The sequence below is a fragment of the Bidens hawaiensis genome, unplaced genomic scaffold (genome assembly GCF_021521415.1).
Source record: "Bidens hawaiensis isolate Kalapana, Puna unplaced genomic scaffold, B.hawaiensis_p1.1 tig00002236_1, whole genome shotgun sequence".
NCBI lineage: Eukaryota > Viridiplantae > Streptophyta > Magnoliopsida > Asterales > Asteraceae > Bidens > Bidens hawaiensis.
Window position 1 is genome coordinate 3019473 of NW_027491119.1, and position 16215 is coordinate 3035687.

Consider the following 16215-nt stretch of genomic DNA (forward strand, 5'->3'; position numbering starts at 1 on the left):
TGGTGGTTCATTGGCAAAGGAATAGACTTTAAACACCCGAGTTTAAAATGAAAAGTCTTGAGTTCAAGTCCTATAAACAACAAGAATTAAAAAGAAGTTCACTATTAAAAAAAATGACGGATAAATTCAATGCTATGCTTTGCCAATATTTTTATTTTTAATTAATAAAAATAATCAATTTAGTGGATTATACGGGGCCTAAATTTTAGTCTATAACATTTAATTCACATATAACTATTTCAAAGATTCAACTTATTTGTGCTTTGTTTATGTATTGACATAAAGGTCCAAGATGACAAGACAAAGGATATTAGGAACGAAGGTTATGTTGGTTGAGCACATGTTACGCAATCTAGGGAAAAAGAAAATCAATGCCCGTTTTTTTACTATATATACAATTTATATATTTCACTTGTTACGCATTGGTAGGAAAATTTTAGTTATTTAATGGAAATCCAAGTTCAATTATCACTTATCTTTTTAGATGGATATTAACAATAAATTATTTGAGTTAGACATTGTGAGGTTGTTAGTTCGGATCCCACCCTGTATTACGTCAGAGAGTTCTGCTTTTGTGGCGGCACGACAGTCAAGTGGCAGCCAACGGTATAGTTTTCTGAAGGAACACCTAAGCCAAACTCTGAAGTAAGTATGGGCCTTGTCAAGACAACATAGTCTGACAGAGTAGGACAACGAGACTCTCTAAATTTGAAAGTACGGTAGTATAAACACAAAAAAAAATAATAAATAGTTAGTTGTATTTATACATATGCGTAAGTAATATATCACATAAGAACATGTATAAATTGACTTCGAGAGTTCGAGGTCAGTAGCCCCTTTGTATGTTAATCATGTAACAAGCGCAAAGAGTTAGGGGTGTGCGGCCAACCTATTTTCCCTATTTCTAACCAATTAGATCATTTAAAATAATTTTGATCTTTAAAAAATATTAAATAAAAAAACTGAATGCTAGTTAAACCATTAAACGTTTTTTTGTTGAAAGTTAGTACGAGACCTTACAAATCCGTGACAGTATTGTGACTAAGCATTATTCATTGTTAGTTAAGTCAATATACATAGACTAAACGATGAAATTATTATTATTTTTTATTGTCTTTCATCGATATTATCTTGTTTGCTTAAGATCAACACGAATAATCATAGTTGATATTAACTTCAAAATAAAAGATGCCTAGGTCATCACGTTCTCTTATTTGTGTCCACTATTTTATGTTTTATTTAAATGTAGTTGTACGTTTATGGTTGGTGTTGAATATGTATGATAAAACCACATGACAGTTTTTATGTTTAATAATGATATCATATTTTATATTTTCTTTGATTATGTGTTGTAATTTGGTTAGTTAACGCACCACATAGGGGTTCGTTAGTGTCATGTAGATAGAGGTTTTAACTAACTCAAAAAATAAGTGTAACGGAGAGGGTTGGTTAACTAAGATATTAAAAGAAAAACAAAAATAAATAAAATAATTGACTGAAATGCCCCCCCCCCCTTCTTTGGGTGTTAACCTACTAGCGAGAGGGATGGGATGAGAGTGGCGCCCCGTATGAAGAAAGATTCAGTGTTATGCTGAGATGGCAGGTGGGTGACGACGCCCTTACCACCTCCATACTCCATAGCCCTTAGTCAGTTAGTCTTATGTCAAATAAATACACATTTTGCGATATGTGATCCTAAACAAGACAACATCATGGGATGTTATCTAGTCAAACAAATTTTCAAAACCAAGACAACAAGGTAATGTTTGTTGATCAATCCCTCTTCAAGGTATGTTTGAATATTATTCACATACCTCTTATTCTCTTGGATATCATATACCAAAAAATTGATAGTTTTCCTTTCGTTATATGATGAGGTATTGTGGATAGACCTGTAGATGGCTTGTATTGTTAAAAATATTTCAAACTCGAGTTTGTTTCTGGATTTTTTTCATTTTTTATTTCTTAATTGTTTAATTATTTATTTATATTCGTATATGATTATGTATGTTAATATCGTGACTTTGTAAAAAGTAATATTAAACATGTATTTTTGAAGAGTAAGGATTAGTGTACTTTTTATAAATGGTATATTGCAAGTCTAGTTAAACTCGACTCAATTCCATATTTTAGACCAACTCACGAGTAGCTCGACACAATCACACCATAATTATAAACTGAAATTTGCATTCAGTTTTCTTTTAAACTAGACATTTTATTAGAAAACATTAATTATATATTTTGACATATAACAAAAGTTATTACAATAAAAATTAATAGCTTTAGAGTGTAGACATCTTCTTTTGTTATATAGTAAGGTGCAATGTTTTAAAAACCGGAATTTTACTCGTATCGGATTTGGTTCAAAAATGGTATAACCGGTTGAACTGGAATGTACTGGGAGGTTCAACCGGGTTAAATAATTTACCTTGTAATTCCATATAAATACACTTTCAACTCAAAAAATAACCCAAAAGTACATTAATAAACATCACACTTGAACCAAATATCACACATGAACAATGGTCGAGTCAGATAGAAAGTTTATTTACTTTGTATACGAAATTAGTCGATTACAAAAGATGTAAATAAGCCAACATGGATTTACATGATACAAAATTTGTTGATTAACTAATTGTCATTTATCGTGTTTACTCTTTTCAGCTTTATCCGCTATATTAAAAGTCAATTTTAAAAATACGGGCCGCAAAAAATATCAAAGATCTTTTGGATTATTTTTAAAAAAAGCAGCGATACGATGTTCTAACAAACCGTCCAAAAATATCGGTGACCTTACAAAAATCCGGTATAACCGGTTCAACCGGCCGGTACGTACCGGTTTTTAAAACACTGGTAAGGGGTATTTGGCTAATGAACCTGTGGTGAAGGGTAAGAAATTGACTGGGTGTTTCATGTGACACATGTTTGATTCCTACCATCATCATTTAGTTTCGACGACACCAGGTAATGATGAGAGATTGGACGAGTAAGTGACGTTCACTGGTTAGATCCTTGAACCGAAAAGATTTTATCTCACCACACTGTCGTGCATTCGGACTTTGGCCTTTAGGTGAAGGTTTTCCCTTGATCGGAAGACGAGTGTATCCCGATGTGGTGAATTTAGCCAGTACCTCATTTAGAACATGTTTCGGATTGAGTTTGAAAACACCTTATTGACTTATTGGCTTTTTCAAAAAGCCAATAAGTTAAAAGGTGTTTGACAATAACAAAAATCATTTTTATTTTAACTTTTTTAAAAGTTAAAAGCCCCAAATCATAGTCTTACAAAGATAACTTTTAAAAAAACTAACAAGCTGTTTTCAAACTCAATTGACAAAATTTTTTAAAACCATAGGAATTCAACCAGTTCAAAATTTTAGAACTACAGGGATTCAACCAGTTTAAAAATTTTTCAGGGACTCAATGTAATTCCGCCCTCAAACCACAGGGACGTAAATAGTAGTTTTCTCAAAAATAAAATAAAATAAGGGTATGTTTGGTTGGAAGTATTGAAATGAAGGGGGAATGGAATGGACAAGGAAATGAAATGGATCTTTCCATTTTTTTTGTCTTGTTTGGTTAACCTATGCGAATGAAATGAATTATTACTTTGTGTTGTTTGGTATCCTAAAAAATTGTATGATTGAAATAGAAATAATAAAAACATTTCTATCTTAAAATAATTACAAAAAAAAAAAAAAAACCTCAATGGCGACGGTGGTGGTGTTAGCTCCGACGACGAAAATGGTGGTGGCAGTGGCGACGGTGGTGGTAGGGGTGGCGGTGGTCAAGCGGTGGTAGCATTGGTAGTGATGGCGATGGTAGGGTGGCGGTGATGGTCAGGCGGCAGCGGTGACAATGTTTTCGGTTGTTACAGCGACGATGGTGGCGACAGCAGTAGCGGTGGTTGCGCTGGTGTTAAGTGGTGGTGGCGGAGGCGGTGGACGGTGGTGGTGGCAGCAAGGTGTCGGTGATGGTGATGGTAGTGGTAGTTGTTAGGTGGTGATGGTGTTGTTGAGAAAGTAAGGTGAAGGACGAATGGAATGAAAAAAAAGAAGGGGGGTAAGAAAGAATGATTTTGATGAAATGGGATTCCATGTGCAATGGATTATTCCATTCCATTGAGCAACCAAACATCACTTTTTTCATTTCTACTTGATGAATTATTACATTTCTCTTATTATTCATGCATACCTTTTTGTTTGTTGGTTTAAAAAATAAATAAATATTAATAAAATATTTCAGATAACTTCAAAAGTCAAAAGTAAGGGTGCATTCGGCTGAGTTAACTTAATCCGCGTAATTTACCCGTTTCACCTGTCGGCAACAACACACAGTGTAGAATAAAGACACATTACACATACACACTCCGATCATCGTCATTATTATCCTTTTTTAACGGCTCACACTCTGCTTCCACATTTCTTATAATACTCCGCCAGTACACCCAATCTCTTATTATCCAACGATAAATTTATTCAGTAACTCGTTATTCACTAGAGAAACTTAATTCGCTTGTTGTTGTTGTTGTTGTTATCATGGCAACTGAGGTACCTGTAACAGCACTGCCACCGGTACCGTTACCGGAGAAGGTGGAGGTTGTGCCGGAGAAGCCTGTGGAACCTCCGGTGACCGAAAGTATGCGCTTCCTTTCGAGTTTTTCATGTTGATTAAAATTATGTTTTTTTAACGTAGTTGTTGAGGATATTTAATCGAACACGGTTTCAAATAGTTGTCTGGCCAGAGATCGGATGGCCGTTTTAATAAAAAAAAAGTTTTTATATTGTATGGTAACGGTGGTCCAGATATTGGCCAAACAGCCGTTCTCTTCTGACCAATAGCTTTCAAAGTTTGAGCTCCAGTGGTTAGAACGGCCGTTAAGTTATTGTTCAAACAGCCGTTCTGACTATGGATGAGATCGGCACCAAATGTCCAAATATTGTTCAAAAGGCCGTTTTTAGTTTTTTAGTTTTTTTACCGATATGTCCAAATATGGTCAAAACGGTTGGTTGTCTATGTTTTTTTTTTCAAAACGGCCATCTACGTGTTTAATGGATGGCCATATGATGACATGAAATAAGATAATGGTTAGAACGGTTGTCCAAATATAGGTCAAATGGCTGTTCTGAGCAATAATTTTCAAAGTTTGGCTTTTTTCATGTGAGAACGTCCGTTTGAGGGTATAGTAGATGGTTGTTTGATGATGTGGTATAAGATAACAATCGAAATTAACAGCCACTCTAATTTTTTTCAAATGGTTCTTCAGACTAATAATTTTCAAAGTTTGACTTTTATGTTTAAAATGGGCATATGAGGTTTTTAATGGATGGCCATCTGATGACGTGAAATAAGATAACGATCAGAACGGCTGTTTTAACCAATAATTTTTAAAGTTTTGACTTTTTAGGTCAAAGCGGCCGTCTAGTGGATGGCCGTTTGATGCATGAAATAAGATGGGGCGATCTATAGCATGACCCTTTTAGGTTTATCGAGTTGAGAACTTAAATTCGAATATTATTCGGTCAGATTTTTTAATCAGAATTCTCACTTGTTATAGCTAAATTTAGATTTTACACTCAGATTTAACATATGTGTTATGCTACCTTTTCATAAATTGATGGCCACTAGAAGGTGCTGCTTATCTGTAATGAATTGTAGACAAATATTATGCTACCTTTGTATCTGTTTGATGCCCTACCTTTTGAAAAAAAAAAGGATTAATTCTATATTCTAGAATAAATTGATTTAGAAAAGATTATTATGCCCCACAAATTGGTCTTTATTAAGTCAAATAATACAAACAATAGTATGTGTTGCCTTTATAAACTGTGATCTTTGTTCATTTAGTACTATTAGCATATTGAGAAAGAACTAGAAACTTATAGTGTTTGCTGTAATTATCAGCCATGTCCCTAGTGATTAAAGGTAAGCAAGATTAAATTATCAAAATAATGATAATTTCATTAGTTTGTTATGTTCATTCATGGATCTAAGTTTTTTGGTGTCGAGATTCTTGTTAATTAATTTGAGATTTGTAACATGATCTCAGAGACTGCAGCTCCTGTGGAGAAGAAAGGTTCAAAGAGCTCCCATGATAGAGGTAAGCGTGTGGTGTAAACGAGCCGAGCCCGAGGTCGACTAGGCTCGCTTTACTTAGGGTTGTAAACGAGCTGAACCAGAGCTCGACTAGGCTCGTTTTGACTCGAGCTCAGTTCGTTTCTAGTTCTTTTTCTAAAGCTCGAGCTAGGCTCAGAGTTCTTTTTCTAAAGCTCGAGCTCGGCTCGGAGTTGTTTTTTCAAGCTCTGGCTCGGCTCTTTTGCTTTTTATTAATTTATTTATATACGTTTTTAATTATTTTTATATAATTTGAGAAAAATCTTGAACGAGCCTAAGCTCTGCTCGAGCTCGTGTAGCATCTTAAACGAGGCAAAGCTCGGCTGTGCAGTGTGAAATTAATACATAGAAGTCCATAAGAGGTAAAACTGAAATATACACAAGGCTCGACATTGGGCTCAATAACTAAAAGAACTTTATTTGAGCCTCAGGCTCAGCTTGAGTAGCTCACGAGCAGCTCAGCTCGTTTGCACCCCTACATGTAGATATCAAATGTCATTTAAATGGTTTTTGTATATATATGTTCTGTTTGATGCTTATTTTGATAAGAATTTTGTTTTATTAAAAATTTTTTATTTAGATGTCGCATTGGCTGAGGTTGAGAAGGAGAAGAAATTGTCTTTTATCAAGGCATGGGAGGAAACCGAAAAGACTAAAGCCGAAAACAAGTAAGTTTACTTGTTTATGAAATATTTCGTTGTTACTTGTTTAACTCGAGTTAAATGGAAATCGACGCATTAGCCTCATCTCAAGATGTGTTATGATATCAAATGATTATAAAGTCTTCGTATGACTTTGGCTTGTAGCAGTGTTAACCGAGTGAATTATATTTGACTCGCTTGCTATTTGTACAGTCTGGTTATGGTTATGGTTATGGTTATGGTTATGGTTATGGCTACTAATTTGTAAATACATCAACAGGGCACAGAAGGAGCTATCCGCTATAACTTCATGGGAAAACACAAAGAAAGCAGATATTGAAGCTAAACTGAAACAAATCGAGGTACTGTTTACGCATAAAAACCGAGATAACATCTTTTTTATGTTAAAAGTTAGAGAGATTTTCAACTTATGTTGATATGAGCAGGAGAAATATGAGAAGAAGAAAGCAGAATATGCAGAAAAGATGAAAAACAAAGTCGGTTTGATTCATCAACAAGCCGAGGAAAAACGAGCCATGGTTGAGGCCAAGAAAGGTGAAGATAAGTTGAAAGCAGAGGAATTGGCTGCCAAATATCGCGCCACTGGCACCGTTCCCAAAAAGGTACTAGGTTGCTTTGGAGGTTAAAAAACATTCAAAATCTCGCAAGATTGTGAAGACCGTCAACCTCAAATGTTTAAACGGTTTCGTGAGTTTATTTTGTGTCGTTCGCTTGTTTTTTTAATGTTGTATAGGAAGAACATAGTTGTTTTGGACTTTTCGTGGCACATTTCATAATTATATATATATATATGAAGTTTACTTGAACATGTCGATTTGTTTACGACATACAAAGTGCATTGAAGACGTTGGTTAAAACTAAAAAGTAACTTAGTCTTCATATAGACGGGTTAAACGAAACTACCAAAACAGAACCCGTCAACCTGCCAGCCCGCCAGCCTGGACTAGTTTTAACTAATTTAACTAAACTAAGCTTCTAAGAAGCTCATATCATTGTTCCCATGAAAATCAAAGAACAGCTGCAGCACGGCATCCGATGAATCTTCCATTTCACTTGGGCTCGACGGTTTGTAATTGTAGCCCCGGGTTCATGGTCTAGTTTGGTCCCCATTTCAGTGGTGGTGCTAGAGACCGAGGGCTGGGAAGCGGGGCTAAAGCAAGCCGGTTTCCCCTTACGAAAAGATTCACCGACTTCTGAGTGCCAAGCACGAAGGAAATAGTCGGTGTTGGGTGATGTGAGTAGTGAGAAACCAAGCTGATGCTTCCATTGAGAGACGGGCCTCGGCTTCCAGCCTGGCACTTTCCCATTGTGCCATGTGGCGTGTGGAAGAAGAGGTTGGGAGTCGTACTGTGGAGCCCTCTAGATATAACGGCTCATGGGTCTGGGGGTCAATGCCCATAGACACGAGCCGTTTTCTTAAGTGAGTGTTCCATAAGTTCTTGATCTCGTTATCTGTTCTTCCGGGTAGTTGAGCAGCAATTGCAGCCCACCTGAAGCATATTAAATAATTCTTTTAACAAAATGTAAATTTTACAATCATATTTAACACGCTAATTATTTATGAAGTTCGGATAAAGTGAAACGAACGTGTTGAATCTGATGCGACCAAGTATAACATTTTGACTTGAACATGCGTTAACGTGCTAATTGTGAGAAACTAAGAAAACCAAAGACGATACCTGTTGCCAAGAATGGCATGTAACTGCATAATGAGCTTTTCTTCTTCGGGTGTGAAGGGACCGCGTTTGATGTCTGGTCGGAGGTAGTTTGTCCATCGTAGACGACAGCTCTTCCCGCAACGAAGAAGACCTACGACCAAAGGTAAAAATACATGTATAGGTTATCTACATTTACATGTCTGGTTGAAAAAAAATGCTTATTTACATTTATGAAATAAAATTCAAAACAATATGTAAGTGTGTTTTTAATTATTTTTACATAATAATAAGGGGTGAAAAAAAGTCGAACTGCTCAAGATCGGCTTGTTAAAAAGCTCGATCGAGCTTAACTTAATCGAGTCCGCGCCCGAGCTTGAGCTTAAAAGTAAGCTCGTTTAATAAACGAGCTTATCGAGCTCTAGCCAGCTCGCAAACCTAAAAGAGCCTGTCATTTATATAATTTTTTAAAAAAATATATATTTAATAATTATTAATTAATATATATAATGTTATGAGAAAATAAATAAAAATAACTAAATAATATATACTATTTTATACATAAAATTATATTAGAAAAAATTATATAAAAATAATTATAATTATATAAAAAATAATCGATAAATATTAAACGCGCCGAGCTCGAGTGTGTAAGTTAAACAAACAAAGCTCGAGTCTAGTCGGGCTCGGGCTCGGCTCAACTCGTTTTGCACGCCTAATAATAATTGAATATAAATGATTTTAATACAGCATATTGTGTACAAGTTAACATTGGCATATGTATTGGTGATGTAGCTCCTATAGTCATAACTCAAAAGCAGAAGGCTGTACACATTGTACATATACTTTAAATGTAGTAAGCAAGAAAAAGAATAGCCTACACCTTCACCAATATAAACTAGGAAAAAGAGTAGAAGAATGGATTTTTTTTTGGGAGGTGGTTAAGATTTTTGTCATACTTGTTATTCATATAAATAATTAATACCTAAACTATGCTTATAATTTATAATTTATAAATTGAACTTCTTTTAGAATCCGCAGTCCATATTCTTTCAAACACTCGTGACATCATAAAAAATTTGTTTTAACCCGTTGACCTATACCAACGACATGTTGTCAGAAAAAGATTGTTCAGACGCTGCAGGTCAAATATGCCACCCCGTGTCTTTACCATCACGTAATTAGTCATCACGTCAAACACCAGTCCATGCTTCAAGTGCTCTTGTTTTCTTTCTAATGGTGTGTCCACTTTCAAACAGTCTTTAAAAAAATAATTATATATATAGTGTGCATGTGTGTATCTCAGAGAGGAACCTACACCATACTTACGCGACCGTTTGGAATTCTTGACGCCAAAAAAGGAATGCACCACCTCCAATGGTGTAATCGTAGAAAACGACCATGTAATCGTAGAAAACTATAACACAAAAAGAAGAAATGAAGCAGAGAATAAAACTTTATTATCTCAGAATGAAAATTACACCAAAACAAGAAACAAAGAATAATATATGTAGGCAAACATATACGGACATATATGTTCCAGCGTATAAGATATACGTTCACAAATGGGTCCATCCCCCTTCTGGATGTCAGTCGTCCCCCTCCTCCCCTTTTTGAGCATTGCAGATTCTCTTACTACTCATTTAAATTACTAAACTCGGTTTTGAACTTAATATGATTTATATAAAGTACTAATTTTCCACAAGTCGTATACATTTAACACCGAGATGACTAATCCCGATCCTTACTATTAAAGAAGTGATTAGCAACCTCGCAAATGTACTTTTCACACAGCATTGTATGTACACGCCATATTGTGTATACATCACCTGGTAATTATATACTCATATAGACCCGAACTAATTAATTTGCTATTTGAGTTTCTAAATAGCATCCTATATTTTTGTCATTGTAGTATTATTTGACGTCTAATTCCGTCACCTACTAAATTTTGGACCCATCCAACAATATCCTTACCTAACAATATCCCTAAATATATATATGTGTGCCTGTCACACGATAATATATGTACATATGCATTTAATTTAAGCTCTTAAACTGGACTTAAATCATCTAACTTGGCTTTTGCACTTTGCACGGGAATATTGTCAGTAATTCCCATTCAAAGGACAAGCCCACTCACAAGACTGTGAGTTGAGTTGGCCGGGCCCAAGTAATCTATTATTTGTGTTAACGGATTTAAAGAGTAATTAAGGTTTCATTAGTTTGTTTATTCATCAAGGTGAGTTTATAAATATATGATTACCAGGTTAGGGCTATTCGTGTAAAAAGAGATATTGTAATCAAGGTTTTTGAGTTATAATTTGTATAATAATATTTAAAGTTATCATTATATTCTTCCTCTGTGTGTTCATCATTAGTTATATCAATTCAATTGAACCAAGTTTAAACATATCTTAAAAGCATCAAATCATGCTCGAAGTTCACTCACTTCATTTGTAACCCCGTTTTACCAACAAATTTATTTTTCTAAAAAAGTTTAAAAAAAAGTTAACTTTTCTCACTTTACTTTTTGTTAATTACTACTTTTATTAATCAAATCCCACATTTTCTAACAACTACTCTGGTTATTTAAAACATAATAACTACTATCAAAATATTAAAAGTATTAAACATTAATAATATCATTATTATATATATATATATTTAAATAATTCAACATTTAAATTATTAAGCCCTAAAAATATCACTTAAAACATTTTAACCCTTTGTTCTTTTTAGTTTTACAACAAAACCCTAGCTTACAGGTTCATCGAGAATATTAAAAAAATCATATTACTTTTATATATTTTTGATGAACCTAAACCTAATATATGTTAACTTCAGTTTGCTTTCCACAGTAAACTAAATTTAACATATTCTAAATTATACCGTTTAAAAAAAACAGTATAATCTCCAAAACACGGGAAGATGATCCCGTACATACCAGCGTGTTTCGGAAGAGATCTCCAGCTTCCATGCCCGTTTTTCTTAATGTAATCGATCAAAATGTCGTCTTCTTCTTGATCCCACGGGCCTCGTTTCAACCCGGTCTTCTCGCAACACGGTGCTCTCACCATATTATAATGGAAGAATAAGCTTGAGGAGGTTAACTTTGAGCAGTAATAATAATAATAATAAGGGTGAGAGAGTAAGTGTTAAAGGAGTTGTCAGTTGAAATTGTGTACCGAAGATCGGCGAATTGCAAGCTGGATTTGATGAAGTCTATACATGCATTTATTGCAAGCTTGCACCAAAATATAGTTGATTGATCTATCAAACTATGGATAGTTTTGCATTTTGTGGAGAACTTTTTTAATAACATTAACTAGTGTTTTACCTGACGTGTTGCGTTGGGTAAAACCCAGGTGGTGATAAACAATAAACCTAAGCGTTGTTGGTCTTGGGCGTTGAGAGAGTCAGTTGACGGGAATTCGGTCGGTTTCGGTTGCGTGCGTTATGATACCTGAACTGAAAACCAAATATAAAATAAAACAAAAATAAAAATTGAGGTGGACTAATGGGGTAGCGTCGGTTGGTAAAACTCAGGTGTTGATAAGATCTAAGTGTTGTCAATCCAGTGCGTTGAGATGGTGAGTCTACGCAAATTCGGTCGGTTTCCGTCATGTTCGTTACGGTACCGGAACGAAAACAAAATAAACATAAAGAAAATTGGCATTCGGTTATATTTGTTACGGTAACGTAATTAAAATAAAAGACGGTGAGTCTACGCGAATTCTGCCGGTTTATTTGTTTCGATACCAATACTAAAACAAAAAAAAAACAAAACAAAAAAGTGAAAAATGTTGTGAACTAATATGATGCCGTCAAGTGATCCAATGAGGGTTTAGGGACACCAAATCCTCAGTTGTTATCTAGTGATAGTGTATATATTTTATAAGAGAAAATCTAAATAGTAAATACTATCTAATATTTTCTTTGTGTGACATATATCTTGTGTATATATCTATTGGTTACGTGTAAATAACTAAATATCATTAAAATGTTTATGTTATGATTATATGTTTACATACCAACTTACTTTCAGTGTACGATATATTTTGTGTATAATACATTATAGAGGTATGTGAACAACATACAGTAGAAACTCGATAATTTAATACTCGACATATTTAATAAACTCTCTAAGATAATATTTTTTGTTGGTCCCGACTCGGGGATAGGGTGCTAAATTAATAATTCGCTAAAATTATAAGATAATACATTTTTGATAATTTCTTTAGACCCCATATAAAATATAAATTAATAATTCCTTATATATAGCATATTACATGAATGATTTATGAAAGTTTCTTGAAAAATGACTCAATTGTCTTTTGTTTTTTGTTGAAATCAATTTCTCTTTGAATCTCGTCTCTAATTTTCCTTAGCATGGTAAGAACTTCTGGTGTTGTTTTCTCATAGCTCAACAAGAAATTGTTCAATGTGATTGCCGCTTTAATAGCTTCGTTTCGCGAAGGGGGCTCCATTGTAGAACTTTCATCATCTTCTTCATCGATATCATCTTTATTAATTCCAATAACGTTTTCAATAATTTCTTCATCAGTCAACAACTGTGCAACTACATTTTCTTCTGGGTGAGTCAGAGCATTCTACTATAAATTAATAAAATATTAATTAATATATAAATTAATAATTATTAATTTATCGATTAATTAATAACTCTTTTAATTAATAAATTTTGGTGGTCCCAAATGTATTATTTTATAGAGTTTCTACTGTATATACTCGTTGAAGGGCTTCGATAAGTTATCTTTGTTGTAGTCACATTCGAAGGTATAGAGCGAAAATATGTAAGGCCGGCACAATGTTGAGTGATATATGAATATGATGATCATTGATTAGTAGATTATGCATTCATTCCATCATAATTTTTGTTTTAATAATGTCTTGAGTTTAACCATTTTTCTAAACAAGGGATAACAATTGTTTTACGTAAAACATGTTATTATCGTTTGATTATTCTCACCTTTATGTTAGGCCGATAAACATTAGTAAACTCACATAGTTCCCAACTTACGTGTCATCTTATATGCTCGGTTTGAAAGTTTTGTTTCATTACACGTGTATTAATCATCGTGTCTTTTAATAGGTCCCTTAACAGGTTAACCTATTACTAAACAGATCCGTGTTCGTGTTTGAAAAAAAATGACACCATTAATTATCGTGTCGTGTTTAGCATCATAGGTCTGACATGTTATCAAAGACCTAATTGGCAAAGGTGATAACAGGCTTATAAATTTAGGAGGGTTAAATTTTCACTCATTTGAAAGGACAAGACATAACCATTTGTAAACAAGTACAAAACTAAATATCCGCCTTCCATCATTTCCACTCGTTACGAAGGGGCCCCAATTGTGGTCGTGGTGTGACCTTCTGATGAGTTGCTAAGATCATAAGACCACACAACACCATTCGTATTCGTATGATTGATCTTATAAACCAGTTAAGTAAAAAAAATAATTTATTATGTGCTTTTTTAAAGACAGATATGTCTGGATCACTATCATAATTAATATATCGCCGGTCATTTCGATTTATCAGCATATAACACTTATTTACTGTTTGCTTAGTATTCGATTAGCTAAGTTATAGTCTATATATGTAACTTTTTTCTCATGTATTAAAGACTATGCTTTAAAGATGAAGTTTTTAAGTTGACTCAGCTTTCATTTGTTTATAATTGTTTGACCACTGACATGACCTCCCGAGTCATGTCTAATATTGTCAAATTAGAAAGAAAGAAATAATGGGTTTTGTTCTTCACCCACATAGGTTTTAATGTTTTATGAATTGAAATGTCTTAAGTTTACTTCAACCTTGTATTTTGGTTTCATGATTGCATTAAACAACGCTTGATTTTGCTCTAAACTAAAATACAAAAATAGCAAGTGGCTTGAACTGCTTTCAATGATGCCTTTTCTCTTTCGAGAGTTATGGTTAGGTTTGACACGTATCGATCACCAGTAAGAAGAAAATTTTGGTTCATGGGATTATTCTTTCCGCATGGTGGGTTATGTGGCAGTCCCGGAATGAAGCAGTTTTTTCTAGTGCGGTTAGTAGAAGCGATCTAATTTTTGACTCCCCCCTTATTTACTCGTTTTCATGAGTTGCATAAAGATATTAAAAGTTGTGTAAATTTGATTCAGTGGCTTAAAGACCCTGTCTTAATCATGTTTTTTTTTCCTAGCTTTACTAGTGTCGTGTATATTTAAAGTTGTTCGGAAAAAAAATAGTTTACGTTATTAATAATATGCCCTCTTCATTAGAGGAGTTTTAGTTCATTTTGTATTAAAAAACAAAATACAAAAATTCTATAAATAAAGAAGAAACAAGAAAAAGTAAAATTTATTGCTTTGTTTCTTTTTCTGGCTTTCCCCTGCATTTATACGCTCACCCTTCAATTATCACATTTTACTGTTTGTGTGAATTTATTAGTCTACTACGTTTAAAGAAGTCGGATTAAATAATCTCTCTGACTATAGCTAGGTCGGTTAAGTAAGACCAAGCTTTATGTTTCAAATTTATTTGATTTTAAATTTTAATAATAGGGAAAAGTTAAAATACAAATAGATAAAAAATGAGAAGAGTGAGAAAGATTTGTGAGCACACAAAAACCCTTCAAAAAATAATAATAAAATCATAACTCAAAATATAAATAGAAAACGAAAAAGTTTAAAAAACTAAAATGCCCCCCCCCCCCTCCCGTTAAAAAAAAGCCGAAAAGACACAATGACGTAAATGAATAAAAGAACAATTATAACTAAAAAAAAATACACAACATATTGCAAAATATAACACATAAACACAATACCGAACAAAATATAACATAATGTTGATTAATATAACACAATATCAAGAAAAAAAAACACAATCAATGACGAAAATAAACGAAAAACACAATGATAAACAAAAAGACATAATGATTTTTTTCCCTCAACATTGTTTTTTTTAAGAACGAGGAAAACGATGGAAACATTTTTATGTTTTTACTTTTTTGTTTTCTTTAATTAAATTTTAAGTTATAATTATTTCATTATTTTTTGAGGGTTTTTTTTTTTTTGGCTACAAATCCTCATTCTTGTCATTTTTGCTTCCCTTGTAGAATAACTTGACCTTAAATAATAATAATAATAATAATAATAATAATAATAATAATAATAACTAAAGAAAGTGTCTTCTTCATACTATTTGGTATTCCAAGAAAGGATTATATGTTTTCTTTTAGTTTGAGAACTCGTTACCCTATCAGTACCATGTTTAAAATACCATGTTAAATGTAATTAGGTAAAATGTAGCTTGTAGAAACTATATTTGAACATGAGTCTTCTTTTAAAAGGATACAATCGCTTACCAGGTCCTGATCAAAATGGGATGTTTTGAAGAGCGCCATTAGCGGCTAATGATGATGACGTGAAACAACAATGAAGGCGGCAAAAGAGCTGGCCATGGTAAAAGTGACAAAAGTAGTGCCGATGGTGCTTGTTGTTGTGGCGATGATGACGTTGACAACAGTGGCGTCGTATCGGTAACAATCAGCAGGTGACGACATCAACGGTTGCAATGGCAGTAAAGAAAACGAAGATGATGCTCGTTATGCGGAGGTTTTTTTTCCTAATACCACCCATTTCGGTCCGAATGCATTCTATATTCTACCCCAAACAAAATGACTTCATTGACTTTTCTAAAACGAGCTCTGACCCACAGCCAATTTACCAGGTACACGTTTAAATTACATCTTTAATTAAAGGGAAATGCAACTG

General features: G+C 33.7%; 1 protein-coding gene and 1 pseudogene across 2 annotated transcripts; one reads left to right on the top strand and one right to left on the bottom strand.

The window, feature by feature from the left end:
• Positions 1-6010: 6010 nt before the first annotated feature.
• On the top strand, positions 6011-7466 carry LOC143612976 (remorin-like). The gene is made up of 4 exons (XM_077086820.1): positions 6011-6100; positions 6695-6782; positions 7036-7117; positions 7202-7466. The coding sequence occupies exons 1-4, from the start codon at positions 6040-6042 to the stop codon at positions 7400-7402; spliced, it is 432 nt and encodes a 143-aa protein (XP_076942935.1). The 5' UTR covers positions 6011-6039; the 3' UTR covers positions 7403-7466.
• Positions 7467-7516: 50 nt separating this feature from the next.
• Positions 7517-11511, bottom strand: LOC143612967 (transcription factor MYB17-like; annotated as a pseudogene). The gene is made up of 3 exons (XR_013150034.1): positions 11379-11511; positions 8456-8585; positions 7517-8266 (listed from the first exon to the last, which is right to left on the bottom strand). The product of XR_013150034.1 is annotated as a transcription factor MYB17-like (transcript).
• Between the last annotated feature and the right edge of the window lie 4704 nt (positions 11512-16215).